Genomic DNA, 16,924 nt, shown 5'->3' on the forward strand with positions numbered 1-16,924 from the left:
ACTGTTCTGAGTTGAGAGAAGTAAAGATGCATGGATCAGTGGAGCTAGCAGCATTTCCATTGCTTTCACATTAGGTTACATAGCCTTCCCAGACTCCCAGATGGAATATAGGTGTTTTTAAAATTCAGAACATTTGATATTGGTTTGTGCCATGCCTAACCTAACAGTAGCATTTTGGACCTTGAAGTCTTTGTTTCCTTGGCTTCTACTTTTTAAATCTCTCCATCTCTCTATATCTCAGTGCTTGTTGTACTGAATGTTGATATTACACCAGCAGCTGGGGCCCCAAATTTACACCCTTCTCCAGCCTCACCTTGTACTGTACAAGAGTGTAAGTTCTGTGTCCTGTGATTTACTGTTTCCTTACGGTAATAAAGATCAGTGTGAAAGTTCCCCTCAATTCCATACCACTCCATGACCTCAGCACTGTATTTTAATAGTAGAGGCAGGTAAATCCAGATGTTGGAAGCTCTGTTGACTTGACGGGTTTAAGGCTGAGTCTACTGCCAGGCACTTCAAAGGTCTTTAACTTTTATTCTGTGAATATCAAACACAGCAGCCCGCGAAGTGCCTTTCCTGGCCGGGTGGAGGAGGGCGCAGGGCTGTAGCAGCGGAAGGCGGCAGGAGAGCCGGGCCGGGCCGCGCAGGCTGCGGCGGTGCGGCCGGGCCGCGCCTCGGCGCCGCTCCCATGGCAACGGCCGGGCCGCGCTGCCGCCGCGCGGAGCCGCCATGGCCTCGCTGGCCGCGGCCGAGCCCCCCGCCGCACGGGCGGCCTCCCGCTCCCCCGCCCTGCGCCCCGCACGCAGCGGCGGCGAGAGGCGCACGGACGCCGCCCAGGTGAGCTTTCCCGCGGGCAGGGGCACCCCCCGCCCTGGTTCTGGCCCGACTCGACCCGACCTCGCCCCAGCCCTGCCCTGCCCTGCCCCTGCCCTGCCCTGCCACTGCCACTGCCCTGCCCTGCCCCTGCCCCTGCCCTGCCCTGCCCTGCCACTGCCACTGCCACTGCCCCTGCCACTGCCCTGCCCTGCCACTGCCACTGCCACTGCCCTGCCCCTGCCCCTGCCCTGCCCTGCCCTGCCCTGCCCCTGCCCCTGCCACTGCCCTGCCCTGCCACTGCCACTGCCCCTGCCACTGCCCTGCCCCTGCTCTGCCACTGCCACTGCCCCTGCCCCTGCCCTGCCCTGCCCTGCCCTGCCCCTGCCCCTGCCCTGCCCTGCCACTGCCCTGCCCCTGCTGTGCCACTGCCACTGCCCCTGCCCCTGCCACTGCCCCTGCCCTGCCCTGCCACTGCCCCTGCCCCTGCCCTGCCCTGCCCCTGCCATTGCCCCTGCCCCGCCCCTGCCCCTACCCTGCCCTGCCCCTGCCCCTGCCACTGCCACTGCCACTGCCCCTGCCCCTGCCCCTACCCTGCCCTGCCATGCCTTGCCTTCTTTCTCGGCCTAAGAAGAAACCCCGGTGTGTGCTCCGCACACGGCCTAGATTTACCCCTCCCTGAGTAAATTCATGTGGGTTTAACGCGGCTATTTCACATTTTAAACGCCTTAAAAACAAAATCTCAAAATTGAGGGGAAAAACGTTTAAAGTGTTGCTTTTTCAGAATACACAGTCGAGGTCAGTGGATTTGAATCACCTCATTGCACTACTCACAGATTCGGACTCAGTAAGTAACTCTGGTACCTCGCTACCTCTGTTACACAGGTGGTATGGGGGTTTTGACAGATGTTTTATACAGTTACTTTAGCACCCACCCTGAATAAACTCAGATGGGTTTATTATATTCAGCACACATGGCTGGAGCTACAGAGCACAAAGATGAGTATTTCTTCTGGTATTTGAAGGCTTCTAAAGATAATATTTGTTACTTTTAAAAATGTTGTCAGTTATGGATTTATATTTAAAAAATACATAGAGAAGATCACACAGGAACTTTAAAAAAAAAGACAAAAGCATGAGCATTCAAAAACTACACATTCAGAATTTCTAGCATATTTTAGAATTTTAGAGTACTGAAGCCTATAGCTGGGAAATAGATGTACATACAACCTTATTGAAAGTATGCCATGAATATATGTAATTGCCCAAGTTAACTGGTAACAGTTCTCCAGGGAGATTATTTTAAATGAAGGTGAAATATGCAAAGGTCAATGTTGAAGAATAAATACAACTACCTACACACGCAGGAGAAGCATCATCTCATGGGCTTTCCAAGATGATTTTTAGTCTCCACAAGATGTTTTGGCAAATTAAATTCACTAAGCTATCAAATAGTTTTGATCCAAAATATGGATACTTTATGCTCTTAAGCAAGGACCCGATTAAACGTAGCACATTTTAAATTATTGCCCAACAGAGTAGTTATATCTTCCCCTCTTCCCCTTTTTTAATACAGAGCTGATATAACAAACTTACTGACTGAAGAAAAAATTACCAGATGACATTGTTTACTGCTTCTGTAGATATGAGGTGTAGACATGACAAAATGCCTGTAGGATTCTGGGCTTGCAGACTCCTGACACAACTTCCTGGCCTGCCTCAAGTTGCAGGTGCTCAGGAGAGCTGAAATGAATGCTGTGCATCACTGACACAGCCTGACATGTCCTCACTTCAGTTGCTTTCAGATTTGAATTTGAAGGCTGTTTCCTAGTGGCGCAGAACACTCTAAGCCACTTAGATCTACATGCTTACACATTTATATTGTGTGTGACATAGGTTTGGTTTTCTTAGCTGCTTTACAAAGAATAACAAAGAATGTAAGACAAAGAGTCGACATGTTTGAACAGGAGTTTTTGAAAGACTCTTCAGTTACAAGAGAACAGACTTCATACTTGAAAACGAGACTTCATCACGGAGTTAATCCTGCTTCAAAGCACTTTGAGAATTTTGTTGTGTCTTGTAAACTTTTAAATCTGATTTCCACTTTCATTTAAACTTAAAAGGGGATAAACATAATCATTTAAGGTTCTTGAGCAAACTGCAATTAAAACCTGCTTTTTATTCTTTTATTTAAGAAAGATTTGGAAAAAGAGCAGCTGAAAAATCTCAAGAAGGTAGTCAAGCATTTTGAAAATGGACTTGTATCCTTTTTGCCACTCTAGAAATCTAAAGTCGTGGAGTTTTATGTATAGTAATAGTCTGACTTTTCAGTGAAATATTTGATGCTGTACTGTGCTTCCCCGTGGAGAATAGGGATGATGGTGTTCTCATCACTGGCCTCCTTGTGTGCACACAGCCACGGTTGGTAGGTTGACAACATGCTTGGATATTAGATTCATTTGTCACAAAATTCAGTAGAGGGTTCTCACCTGTGCAGTGGCTGAAAGTGTCCAAAATGTAACTGATGTACTTTAAACTCAGAATAGAAAAGCATAATAATTGCCACTACTTAAGAAACAGCAGATAAAATAGCAAGATAAAATAGACTTCCAGTAAGGAGACATTTTAAAGAAAGATGAAGTCACACTAATTTATCTGAAACCTTTTTTCATATTTACAGTACAAACTGAAAGGTTCCAATAATGAGAAGTACTAAGGAGGGTGTTGGCATGTGGAAAAAAATGTTATTGATTTCATACAGTTCAGATAATTGCACAGTGATTTAAGGCATCACATTACAACTGAGTTGTGTACTTCAAGGCAGTTTCTGTGAGTCAGTGGATTGGTAGTAACTTCTCAGTCTCAGTTCAACTTTGATTTTGTGCCTCTACCCTTAAATTAAATAATCTCCATATGTATTTGGGTCCAGATTTTCAAATTTCAGTTAGGCACTTGGGACTAGTGGAGAAAACAATTTAAATATCACAAGGCTGTCTCAGAATTTCGATAGGTCAATCTGACATTGTGATGTAAAAGCTTTTCATCCTCCATTTTTAGAAATTTAGTGCTGAGCTTCCAGTGAATTGAGCTGAGAAGACGCCTAAATCAGATTTGCAAAAGTTTTACTTATGTAAAAGTAAGGCTGCTTCGAAAAGCCAAAGTATTGACTCACATACTTCTTTTAAAACACCTAACTCTGGAAATATTGGTTTCTTTTTTCTTGGCTGTGTCTTTGAAGTGTGATGAGCACAGTTTTCAGCTTTTTCTGCTGATTCATAGTGGTACAGATGATCTGATTTCCTTAATTTCATGTTCAAAGCCCCTTAAAGATCTAGCACAAATTACTGAAATTCTTAACCTGTGTGCAGAAAAAATGCATGAACAAGAAGCTTTCACTGAGCCTTTATGTGAACTTGTTAAATTGTTTGGGTAAGTACCTCAGCCCCTCTTTTAGAGATTTAAATACTGCTTATTAACAGGTTTATACATTTTCTCAGGAAACTGGCATATCCATACTGCATTGTTTTATCTACAAAGCACCTGTAACTGCGAGGTATCCATTGGATCATCCTTCCTTTTCATCAATTGTCTTTCACTTGTGTCCAGTTTCTGGATGGATGAGGAGCCTGTTTTAACAGTTCAGTGTCTGTGCAGTTACATGTTACATAATTCAGAGCTGTGTTGTACTGGGCCCCAGCTTGCTTGGAAGCAAGATTCCCCAAGGTCTCTTATTCCCTAAGTCAATCTGGGACTGCTGGCCTCAAAGGATTCAGCAGCTAAGTGATACTGAGGTGTGTTTTGCTGTTTCAGACAAGCTCTTAAGTGAGTTTAAAAACTTAGGGTGATAAAAAGACACTGTAATACCTGAAGGTAAGCATTACAAAATGACAAGCCATATTACAGGAGAGAATGAACGTCAACAGGATTTAGGATTTATATTTACTTTAAAAATGTAGTGTATGACCTTTTGGGCATCTTTGTTGTCATACTGTATTTTAAGTAATCTGTAGAATAGAATTTAGGTGTCATCCACACTTGTCAGTAGTTTTCTCCTCCTCAATAATTCAGTGAAGTTATTTATGGTATGCTTGTAGCTACAGTTACTCCTGTATTTCATTTCATTTCAGGAGAATAAGGTAGAAAAAAAACCCAAACCACCAGATAGAAAACTAGTGGCATAGCAAAACAGATATTCAGATAAATTTTTGCATAGCTTCCTTTGAGCTGTTAGGTTTAATAAACACAGAACTTCTCAGCTGAATCTTTTAGTTCCCTAAGCACCCTGAGATGTACTGCTTTTCTTTGCTGCCACACAGTGGGGAATGAGGAGGTACATCATGGAGAGTTTAATTTTGTTCAGTGTTTACTGGAAGCATGACAAAACTGAGAATGAGTGTACAAAGTCGATAAAATGTAGCTGTGAGACTTTTCCTCTTTTAGACCAGTTCAGCACTAATTGTGGTTTCTCTAATGAATATATTTTGGAAAATGGCATTCTTGGGTTTTGCTTTAATTTCTGTACTATGGAAATTCCACCACAATTCACTACTATTTCATATGACAGAGAAGCCTTTAAGCAGAGGCTGGTTTGTTTTGTTTTGGTTTTTTTTTAGGATTCAGTTTCAGATACATTAATTTCTCCAGTAAAATATTCCTCTCTTTTGTAACTGCTTCTCTTTACCTGTCTTCCCACTTTTTTTTTTTTCCAATGTCTTGTTTCTCCATCCCCTGCCTCCCCCAGCATTCCATTCCTTTCTTTTCCTCTGGCAGTGTTTACAGAGGTAAACTTACTGGAAAGCTGCTTCCACAGTATGTACTGCAGAGACCTTAGCATAATATTGTAATGTTTACTGTTAGACAGTTTTTAGCACTTACATGTTTATGTCATATCTGAGCATTTTGGATATGTTATTGAGTATTTATTAATATCCTGTTTTTAAAAATAAATTTGGTTTTGTGCTATTTGGAGTCAGTTTATTTGGTTTATTTTTATCCATTTCAAAAGGTCTTGCCCAGAGATATGATTTTTCCACCTCTGCACATGTCTGTACATAGCCTAGCTCTGTAATAGCCTGATAGTGCCTAGGTTGTAGGACTTAGTCTTCCATATTTAAATGAAATTTGTTTATTCACCATGTCTTCTTGCATCATATTTGAATTATGAAAATATTATCTATGAATGTGTACCGTTAATTGCCAACATGTAATTGCAGAGTATGAAGCTTTCAGTGTAGAGTCAGCATTGCAAAGAGTGCATTCATCCTAGAAAATGTGTCCTCATCTGAAAAAATTATCAAGGAAGAAGAGAAGAGCTACTGAACTTTTCTGGTGACTTGATTAACTATTACATAGTTGTAATATTTTTAAATTTAATTTTGCAGGTTACCATTTCAAAAAAGGAAATCATCTGATGAAGTAAACTATTCCGTTGAAGTTTCACAATCCATTGCACAACTGGGTGAGTGTAACCTGATATGCCACAATAAAATTATTATTATGCCACAATAAAATCAACTGTATTATTAGCATGATTTTTATTTATTGTTACTCCTTAGTAAATATAGGTTATTTCTTTAAATTATTCATTCAATCCTCTGTGCAGGATTTAGAAACAATTTTTACTTCGCTCTGCAGCTAACCTGAAGATTGGCTAGCAGAATTTCCTATTTGCCAATGTCAAAAGCTGCATGAGAAAACGTTATCAGTGCAGATGAAGAAGTAAACGTGTATCTAGCCTGCTCTATTTAATTTTGAGAAACGTGGGTGTCAGTGTAAACACTGAAACCTTGGATGCCAGGAACATGTATCCTTCCTGCTCCTATGCTCCCTTTATTTCATATCATATCTACTTGGAAGAGTTTCTAATGACATGATAATGATGACAACAGCTTAGTGTAGTAGCTGAGTAGCTTTCCTCAGAATTCCACAACTTCTGGAATACCATCCAGTGCTTTATAAGTATCTGTAGCCATAAAGCAGAGAAGGTAACTTTTTGATTAAACTTAGGCTACTCCTCTAAGATGCCTTTGTCCTCTCCAGTGTGGGAGTCTCTGCCTCTTGAATATTTCATAATGAAACTTTGCATGAAATTACAGATTTGTAGGTAATACTAAGTGCTGTAAAAACAAGAATACTATGTTAAGAATACTTTCTAAAAAAAGTATAAAGTCTGTTAATTACATTTATTTCTCTTTCTGACAGGTTACTTGATGAGAGTGCCAAGCTCTCAAGTTAAAATACAAGTCTGTAAGAGTATTGTTAGCTTTTATAATGTGGAGCTACCAGGAAAACTACTTTCAGGTAAAGCAGGGTATTTTTATTTTTTAATGATCCCAGCTACTTTGAAATGCCTCTATTAATTAGCTACCAATTAATTTCTCTTTGTAACTGTGGTTACTGTATCTCATATATTAAATATATAACATTGGCAAATGTATAATTAACATGTTTTTGTAGAGGTGCATATTCTAAATCTGAAATAAGTTCATCAATGTACGAGGAATTAATTATTACACTTACAAAATTAGCATTAAACAGCATCCAGAAAATGTGAAGTGATACAAGATCTCTGAAATGTGGGTAATGGAGAGGAAAAAAAAAAAAGCAGTTAGGATCAGAATTATAAGAAGGGAATTATAGTTTTCAGGTTTTTATATGTAGCCTGGAGAGAAGCAGCTCTGGTTTCACTTGTGTTGTGAGGGATAGATCTGAACCCATTTAAATTTGATTGAGTTCATATTATACAGACACATTTGAGCATAGGTTTGAATAAATGGTGTGACTTATCTCTGCCAAAAGAGGCTATGCATGAACTCAAGCACGATCAGAATCCACTAGTATGTAATTCTTTTGACCCTTATGATGGTGCCAGAGACTGTTGCCAAGTGAAGTCAGTCATGGATCCCTCCCAGAGGGGCACAGCATCACATACTCTGGGACTGCACTGTCTTTATAGGCAACCAACCTGAAGTGAATATTGCCACAGTGTGGCTCGGGAGTGCAGGTCAAGGAGCATGCTTGATGTCAGCGTGCTCCCCTGCTGTGTTCCTGCAGTGGGCCACTAATCCTGTGCCCTTTTACAAGTTTTCGTTTATTTTAGGAGGCCTAAAGAAGCTGCTGCTACTGCAACCCTTTCAAAATTCCAGAAATAGGAAGGCATCCAAATCTGGTTTTACCTTACAAACAAGACTCAAATCCTGCAAGTCGCTATGTGTGCATTTAGTTCTGTATCTAAACAGTTCCATCAGGATAAATGAATGTTATTGGGCAATTTTGTTTTAATTCTTCCAATTTAGAAAATAGGATACGTTATCTTGAAAGGAAGAATGTGTTTCAGTCTGATTTTTTAAGGCAAATATTTCATCTCTAAGCATATATGTAAATCTTGCCGAAGTCTGACCCTGCTGAGTTCTCTTATCTGTAAAGTAATATCAACTGGGAGCATACCAGAGTGTGTGCTTAGTTAAACCTCATTTCACCATGTGCATTATCTGTATTTTTCAATCTTGTACTTTATGAAATTTTATATATATATATATATATATATATATATATATATATATATATATATATATATATATGTATATATATACATAGTATATAACACATATATATATTCAAGCTGTTTAAGATAAACTTTGCTCTCGTGATTTATCATAATATAAACATAAATATAAATTTATTTTCTCAATGCTTCACCTTCCCCATAATTCAGTAATGAAATACAGATTTGCATATGCATGGACAAAAGTAAAAGCAGTGACACATTAGAAAGTCAAGCTTGTAAATCAAAGTATGGATTCACCTATTTTAAGTAATACGATGATAGACTGCAGTAATTCTTTAGTCAACAGGCTACTGAAGAGAACTAGGTTACAATTCAGATGACTAGGTTACTGATGACTGAAGAAAGATTTTCACTTCTATAGCCCTGCTTTTGCTTTCATTGTCTAAATTCTAAGAAGCAAGTAATTTGTTTCTATAGGGTTGAAGTCTGCTTGAGGGTGAGTCTGTTGGATGTGTTATAGGCACTAATCAGATATAAGAAAAGCAGCTCTTGTGTATTGGATTGTTTTCCTTAACTGCTTGAAATATGATACTTGATTTTCAATCCTTTTTTTAAAAAGTATGAACATTTTAGGAAGTAATATTCTGGGTATTTACTGCATTTTAACTAAAGGTACTGTCTGTGCAGGTTACCAGCCAACAAGTCCAAACTATAAAATCCAGATGGCTGAAGTAGCAGGATTAGCAGAAGTTCTTGTTTTGTCACTAGCATTAGTTGAAAATCAACTTACTGAGAAGTTGTGGGTACTTAAAGCTCTCCAGCATCTTTCCACCTCTGGTTAGTACAAACTGTTCTTTCAATAATCTCATTACCATTGATCTTGGACCATTTGTTCTCTGAACATGCCTGAAACAATTACTGAACTATAGAGAATTAATTACTATGATTTACATAATTTCAGCAATAAGTTGTGGACAAATGGTGAAGGCCCAAGCAGCCAGCAGGCTTTGTTTGTGTCTAAAAGATGCTGATCCCTCAGGACAGCTGGTGTTCCGTGCCTCAGATATCCTATTTAACCTGCTAGAAAAAGTCTCAAAAGAAGAAGTTGTTAATCAGCTCAAAAGCTTGGAATGTGTACAGTAAGTACAGGGAGCATTTTATGAATTAATTTTGTCATTGTGGAGACATCTGGAGCATTCTTTTTGTAGCATTTTGTTTGAAATTAACTGAGAGAAATGCAAATAGGTCTGATTACATCCTCATTAAGTTTTCAGTATTAACATAGTAGTTGCTGTTAGAGGGCAAGAACAAGGTGCTGTGCTGCATAGTGCAGGAGGAATAGCTCTATCTATTGCTTTGTACAATGGAAGAGTTAATTGCAGCATTTTGAAGCTTCCACGTTAAGCTTAACAGGCCAGTATTCCTCCACTGTTGAAGTGCTGATGTTACAAAATTACAAGGAATTTCTATGCCATAATATACAAGGTTTATTTCTAGATCCTCTGCTGGAGTAAATAACAGGTTCTTCCTTAGTGAGTTAGGCTGTTTTAACTATTTAAGATTATTCCTTCTCAATAATCATTCAGCAATGTCCAGTTCCACATTTGAGTAAATACTGTGTCTTTGTATTAGTTAATTATAACACAAACAGTGGAAGATGCAATTTTTAATACGTGCATCTTGCATCTATGAATAAATGGGATGTCTAGTGGTACCCAAATAATCCACTTCATAATAAAGTTTTAAGTTATTTCTCTTGTAGTTAAACCCTAAGGCTTTGAAAAGTATGATGCTGAATGAGGATTCATATATGTAGAGCTGTCCAGCATTAGAATACCAAAGGAAAAGATAAAATGCATTTCATTTTCTTTTAAGTGCTTTGAAAGAAGTATTTGTAGACCTCACGTGTGGCTTCCGGCGCTGTGATCATCAACTACGGAATGACCTCTTGGTGATTGCCACATTACTAACTGAAAACCCTGCGGTACCTATGATTGTAAGTGTTTGTTGTATTCCAGAGACTAATAACTTCTCCTTTGCTTTTATAAGCTTGCTATTCTTCCCAATTAGGGTTCTAATATTTATTTCTCCTGTGTCTCCAGTGCTTTTTTCTTTCTTGGATTTGCTGAGCAAGAAAACATTTTTTCTTTCTGTAGTTGTCTTTACCTCAAAGAGACTTAAAATCTGCAGGTAATTAGCCCAGAATACTAGCATCAACCTTATTTAATATTTAGAAAATAACATTATCTATGTGCAAAATGTAATGCTAGTTCTTGTATTCTTGTATGGGTTCTTGAATACGCTATTCTCCTAAAAAGAGTTTTGCACTCAATCTCATTTATTGTTTGAAGATGTAAGCTATATTCAGATGACCCAAATTCAATGTGTGCCACATAACTGGGAACAAGAAGGGCGTCCAAAAATCAGCTCAGGAGCTCTAAGTAAGATTCTGAGAAAATAATTAGGTCCAGTTAATAAGAGGCACATAAATTCTTCTGAAGACCACATCACATAATGCACTACCATGACTTCCCTGAAATGTAAATGACTCATTCTTTTGCAATATTCCAGAATTTTTATGAGAAATCGGCAGAGAAATTAACTTTATATAGGCGTTAATATTGCTTTAGTCTCTTGTTTTACACTTGAGATGTACAGCTTCAAATGAAGTTGTGACATACATTCTGAATAATTAAGCAATCAGATCCCTGTGGATTAATTGGCTGTTCAGGAATATGTCACTTTCCTCTTGAAGAGAAGTTTGCAAGTTGGCTGTATTACTAAACGAAGATTACAGACTTTTCATTCAAGCTTTTCATTTAACACCAATTAGTATGAAATATCTGTTATACTGTTGCAGCAACATAGTGGATATCTAAAACATTTAAATTGTTAATCTGGCTGTAGAAACAGGGCATTTTATACCTACAAAATAAGTAAACCAGATATGTATTTTTAATTCCTTATACTTAAAGGAAGAAAAATTGTTTCTGTGCAAAGAAAGTATTAAACAATTTAATTTAGGTTCTTTACTCTCAGCCTGCCTAGAGATTTTAGAAGCTATAAATATCAGATAGAAAAAACATTAACATTACCATTTCATTCTGCCTTATAGATAATACTATAGCAATTTGCTTCAGAATGTTCCCTTTTCTTCTTAATATACTATCCAAGCAACTTCAGAAAAGTCAGTCTTGTATTTTATATAGTTCACAAATCAGCACAGGAGTCTGAGCCTTTGAAAAGGAAAAGTTTACTCATCACAAGCAAACTGTAAAATTTGTGTAAAGTTCATAATGATATTGTTATCTTTTTGTTAGAAAAAAAAACCTGTTTGCTAATAGCTTACCTCAGAAACAACACTCCTTTGCCTCTAATGTGGTGCACAGACACCTCCTGGCTTTGGTCCCATCCATAGTTATATTAGACATTATCGTCCTTCTGTTAGCTCTCTAGGAGCTGTGATTTACAAGATTTTATTTCTGAGCTTTTCATATGTGGTGCTGGTAAATTCTTCTTGCCCATACATGCAGTTTTCATTTGTTTACTTGTAAATGCACTGAATTTGAAGTGCATTGGTATGCGCAACTGATGCCGCAAAATTATATGTACTGATGACCCTGATGTAAAACATGACCAAATGCATTTTAAAAAACAGCTCTGAAAGTACTGAGAATATTTTTTGGGGTTAGATTATAGTAGTGAATACAATTGTTTGGGACTTCCCCCCAGAAGTTCAGACTTGTACTGAATGAAACATGGGTTTAACTAATTGTACCCTTAGGACTGCAGTTAGTTATTGTTGTATAATGTCCAAATGGTTGTTTAGTTCTTTGATAAAATTGAGTTCTCTGTTCTGAAGAAAAAATTCAAGCCAAAATTAAATCATAAGTCTTAATTTCACTGCAATTTAATTAATGTATGTTTTTTGAATGTCTGTTAGGAAAGTGGATTTGCAAAGATCTTAGTAGTACTTGCAACATGTACTGAAGGTAAGAGATTCCAAAGTGCATAATTACACAATTTCTGCTTTTAATTATGATTTTTTTGTAACTTACCTACCATTTCCATCATAGTTAAACTTCCCAGTCCTTTGGTGAAAGGTTTTAAACTTACCTACTCAGACGAGGATTTTGAGATGAAGAAGTTGCTGTTTAATGTAATAGGAATCTTATCTAAAGACCCATCTGCTGCACAGGTAAGTTGTAACAAAACAGAAATAATAATAAAAAAAGACAAAATAATCACAAGAATATTACTTATCTGTCCATCTACCGTAGTGCAGTACACTGAATTCTCTGTTCTCCAAATCAAGAATTCATACGTAGCTTCAGACCAAGTCCTTCTGTTGGAAAGTAGCATACCATTTCTGTTTTAGAAAGTTACAAACTTAGACCATGCTAGGGAAATTGCTGACAAGTGACTGCAGAGCATTGTTGAAATACACCTGAAGAATATAATAAAATTTAGCAAACCACAATCTCTGGGAAAGCTGCAGAATATAAAAAGAATTTGCCTGTACTTGTAGTGTTCATGACATATTTTCTAAATTAAAAATTAATTGTGTTATTGTAGGACAGATAAAGTTGGCTCACCCTTTAGATTTTTCTTATTTGCATGTGAAACCTGTAAACTGTCTTTCTTTTTTGTCTGGACTCTGCAGCTCCTCAGTGAAAATCATGTGATGCCAGCTTTGCTTTATTATGTAAAACAAAATCAAAAGCCTGGATTTCCTGACTGGTCTGCTGCCCAATATGAAGAATTACAGCTTCATGCAATTGCTGTTTTAGCTTCAGTGGCTCCTGTGTTAGTAGACAAATATTTGTCCTGCCAAGCGAATACTCTTCTCCTTGTGTTTCTAGAATGGTGTGTAAGCCAAGGTCAGTGGGTACTCGTGGCTTTCACACACAGGTAACCTCAAAACAGTTCATCTGAACCTACTTTCTTTGACAGGAAAGAAAAATGTAAAACTCATGATGTCAGAATGATTCTTTTTCATAGGCCACCTAGGAAACAGATGTTTCTAAAAAACAACCAACCTTTTTTTTAATACTGAAGGATGAGCTGGTGCCCCTCTCCCTGCGTACCACTATATTGATATTCCTTCAGACAAACACCTCTACTGTCTGTGTTTTAAGTGAGCCAGGCCCTTCCCTTGTGGCAAGAAGTCCAAGCAGGAATTCCTGCCATAAAACAGGACGTGTTAACTCAGAGTTGTACATGGTGAGACAGGCTCCAGACCACAACTGGCTTCTGGGCGTCAGATAAGACTGTGGGCTAAGCAAAAATATAACTAGGTGCTCTCAGTTTTATTGGCCAGAGTTTTATTTCTAAGGATAGGTATTTTTCATCATAAAATTGGAATGTCTTTCTAGAAAGAAATTTTTATTTCGGTTGAATGGAGATCAAAAGGTGGATATTAAATGTCACATAACATATTTTGAGTTTGTAAAACTGCTCATGAACCTAGTAAGGTTAAAAAATGTATAGTAATTTTAAATGTTCACCAAAATGTAACCTTTCTTATGCATGTAAAAAGTATAGTTCTAAACTAAAAGGCTTATTACTAGATGGTTTTAAACAAGAATAATTTCTACCTTCAATGGGGTTTGGGGTTTTTTGTTGTTGTTGTTGTGTTTTGGGGTGGTTTTTTTTGTGTTTTGAGGTTTTTTATTTTGTTTTGTTTTTATTGAGCACATTATTCTGAACATAGATTGTCTGCCAAAACCAGTATTGCTTGTGATTGCTCCACAGATCCTTTCTTTGGTCAAGGTAACAGTTTCCATGGAACAGGTGGTCGTGGCAACAAACTCGCGCAAATGCACTACAGCCTCCGAGCTCTGAGATCTGTTGTGTCCCTTTATGATGATGCTGTGAGCATTAATTTGTGTGACCAGGGAGCAATTAGCCAGCTACTGGGTAAAGCACAATTTGTATTGCTGTTCTTTAATTAGTACATTTCTGTTGACACTGAGAATGTTCATGTGTTTTTGTGTGCCATGTTTTTAGTGTGTCCTTTGCTGAAAAGTTAAAAAAACCTCAGCCAATTATCCAAGATGTAACTGATTTGATGTTAATTTTTTTTTTCCATTTCAATACACATTGAATGAGTTAAGCAAAACAGACAGTTTTAAAAGTCTAGATGTTTAATTTCAGAGCAAAAGCTGCCCCTTCTCACTTTATGTTGTTGCTTTTGCTTTTGGTAGATCTTGTTTTCGTTGCGGTAGTCCCCAGAAACTCCTAGGTCTATCATGGTGTTGTTTTCCACAGCTCCTCTTTAGCACAGAATAAAACTAATAACAAGGTACCTTTATATGAACAATGTGGAGGAAAAAAGCAGAATAAAACTGCTTAATCACTGCTCCTGCAACTGTTATATTTGGTTTAAGTTCCAAAACAAGCTGGTTTAAGTACTTTTCTTACAATATCAGAAAGTTTTCAGTACTCTGAAGGAAACAAAACAGGAAAGATCCTTTGGAATTCAAGGACTATGTTCTAATAAAAAGCCTAGAAATTAATTCTTTTATAGCCTCAGTTCAACTCCAGTGAAAACTCTGTGGAAACCTACATGTTTTAGTGTAGGTTACATATCAGAATACCTTACATATCAGAATAAATGAACTTTTACTCTAGGGGAGTTTTGTGTAGGAATGCCCTCTTCCACATAGTGGTTCCAAGGCTGACTTTCTCAGCAATGGTGGTATTTCATGTCTTTCCCACTTTTCCACTGTCACACATTTCCAGTGTCTTTCCCACATTTCCACTTCCATTTGTAAGCCGTGGAGTAGAGTGAACCAGGCAGTTTGTTGTCTTTTTCTAAGAGTTCTTTAATTCATATCAGTTCCCTGAATTTCTTACACTGGCACAATATAAGGAGCAGCACAGAGTGTGAGCAAGGGAGAAGTCAGTGCAGGCTGCTGTCATTAACTCTGTCACCAAGAGTAAAGGCCATGAAACTGCAGCATCAGAGTGCTGCACTTCTGGAAGCCATTACTGAAACACAGGAGATAAAACTGAAATTACTTTAAAAATCCTTTCATATAAATTTGAGTTTTGTAAAAAGCAGCAGCTGTAATAGAATTTCAACTTGTGTATAGGGGCATTCATATATATAAAATATATCCATTTACAGACATCCTAAATTATGCAGCAGACAAATCTAAAGAAAAAGAAGGTGCCGTTCTACTGGAAATCCAAGTTGACATATTATTTATTTTGTCTGTTCTCTGTGAAAATGATATCCACAGAAAGGTATGTAGCTTTCTACCTTATACTGTGCAGGAAATGTCAAAACACATTATATTTTCTTATAGGGGAGACTTCTTTTTTATGTTTTAATTGAAAAGTAGGTGTCAATTGCAGTTCATTGTTAACAAGTCATGTTTCTTGATACAGTAAAATATAAAAACACTCAGAAATCCACTAGCAAGTGTTGAACCTATTTGATTGTTAATTTACGTTATTTTGAAATTGATATATGAAAGTGTGTTAAGTAATGAATTAGCACTTTGGAAAAATGGAAAATCTTTTTTCCTATGTGTACATCCTGCTCTAACAAGTGGACCAAATTTATTGCAATTTAAATATTTACATTTACCAGTTTCCATTGTATTTTCTTACATGTTTAAATTTAGTAAATATGGTTTAAGAAACATTACTTTAATTAACATTTCAACAGGAACTCTTCAGCTGTGGAGGAATCGGTATACTCATCTCAGTCTTTAAGATGGATCCGAGGAGGTTATATAGTGGATTAGGCTGCAGTTGTCTCCTCTTCAGTGCGCTGGACTGCTTGTGGTTAGTGAAGTATTTTAGCAGCAGTAACTCAGAAAAATGCCAATTCTTGTATTTTTTAGGTCTGCAATGCTATGACCTTTCTCTGCACATGTAGGCCTTTCTTCTGTTTATAATATATAAAAATTCTTCATAAAATTTGACTAATTAAAAATGATGCAAAACAAATGGAATACACTGCATGTAAGATTTTCTAAATATGGATTCACTGTGACAACCTCACTCCCCACACAGAGTGACCTCCTGACACGCAAAGTTACTCAAGGCTTTCTAAGAGAGGCATATGTTTAGAGTCTGTAAATAACTTTAGAGAGGTAAATAGTGGGCAAGAATAGGCCAATATTAGCAAAAAACTATGTAAACATAAGAACTGTCTGTAAACTGGATATATTGGGCTAGAAATATTTTAAAGATTGCCAGTACATAGGAGGAAAATAAAAAATTTGTTTTAAGGCAGAGGTTGATAAATACATTAAAAATCAAATATAGTTGCTGGGAGAAAATACTGATACAGGAGATCTCTTTAGTTTCTCTGTTAATGACCATAGCAGAGGAACTAAAGAAGCAACAGCAACATGTATGCTGGCTTTATGATCATTTTAATCTGGGAGAAGCAAAGTGTTGCCAAAAAAAAGTATTGTTTGACTCACCCCCTTGTTTTTGCTGGCAGAAATATTCACACAGCCCTACAATAAACCAGACTGGGGACATAACCTGGTTAAATTTTAAACTCATTTACTGAGTTAGTTTCAGTTCAAATACATATTCCAATTCATTGAGAGCCTGCCAGACTTGTCAGGCTGCTTCAAG

The 16,924-nt window shown here is 37.7% G+C and overlaps 1 protein-coding gene across 1 annotated transcript in view; it reads left to right on the forward strand.

Annotated features, from left to right (window-relative positions):
• Window positions 1-710: 710 nt before the first annotated feature.
• Window positions 711-16,924, forward strand: part of CFAP69 (cilia and flagella associated protein 69) — a 54,594-nt gene continuing 38,380 nt past the window's right edge. The window contains 15 exon segments of the mRNA XM_038127844.1: window positions 711-837; window positions 1,598-1,660; window positions 3,009-3,074; window positions 4,133-4,242; window positions 6,195-6,271; window positions 7,015-7,113; window positions 9,008-9,157; window positions 9,282-9,459; window positions 10,196-10,316; window positions 12,264-12,312; window positions 12,397-12,518; window positions 12,984-13,200; window positions 14,075-14,239; window positions 15,453-15,571; window positions 15,999-16,117. Coding sequence (XP_037983772.1) covers window positions 730-837; window positions 1,598-1,660; window positions 3,009-3,074; window positions 4,133-4,242; window positions 6,195-6,271; window positions 7,015-7,113; window positions 9,008-9,157; window positions 9,282-9,459; window positions 10,196-10,316; window positions 12,264-12,312; window positions 12,397-12,518; window positions 12,984-13,200; window positions 14,075-14,239; window positions 15,453-15,571; window positions 15,999-16,117 — 1,763 coding nt within the window. The 5' untranslated portion in view covers window positions 711-729.

Source organism: Motacilla alba, chromosome 2, assembly GCF_015832195.1.
Source record: "Motacilla alba alba isolate MOTALB_02 chromosome 2, Motacilla_alba_V1.0_pri, whole genome shotgun sequence".
Lineage (NCBI taxonomy): Eukaryota > Metazoa > Chordata > Aves > Passeriformes > Motacillidae > Motacilla > Motacilla alba.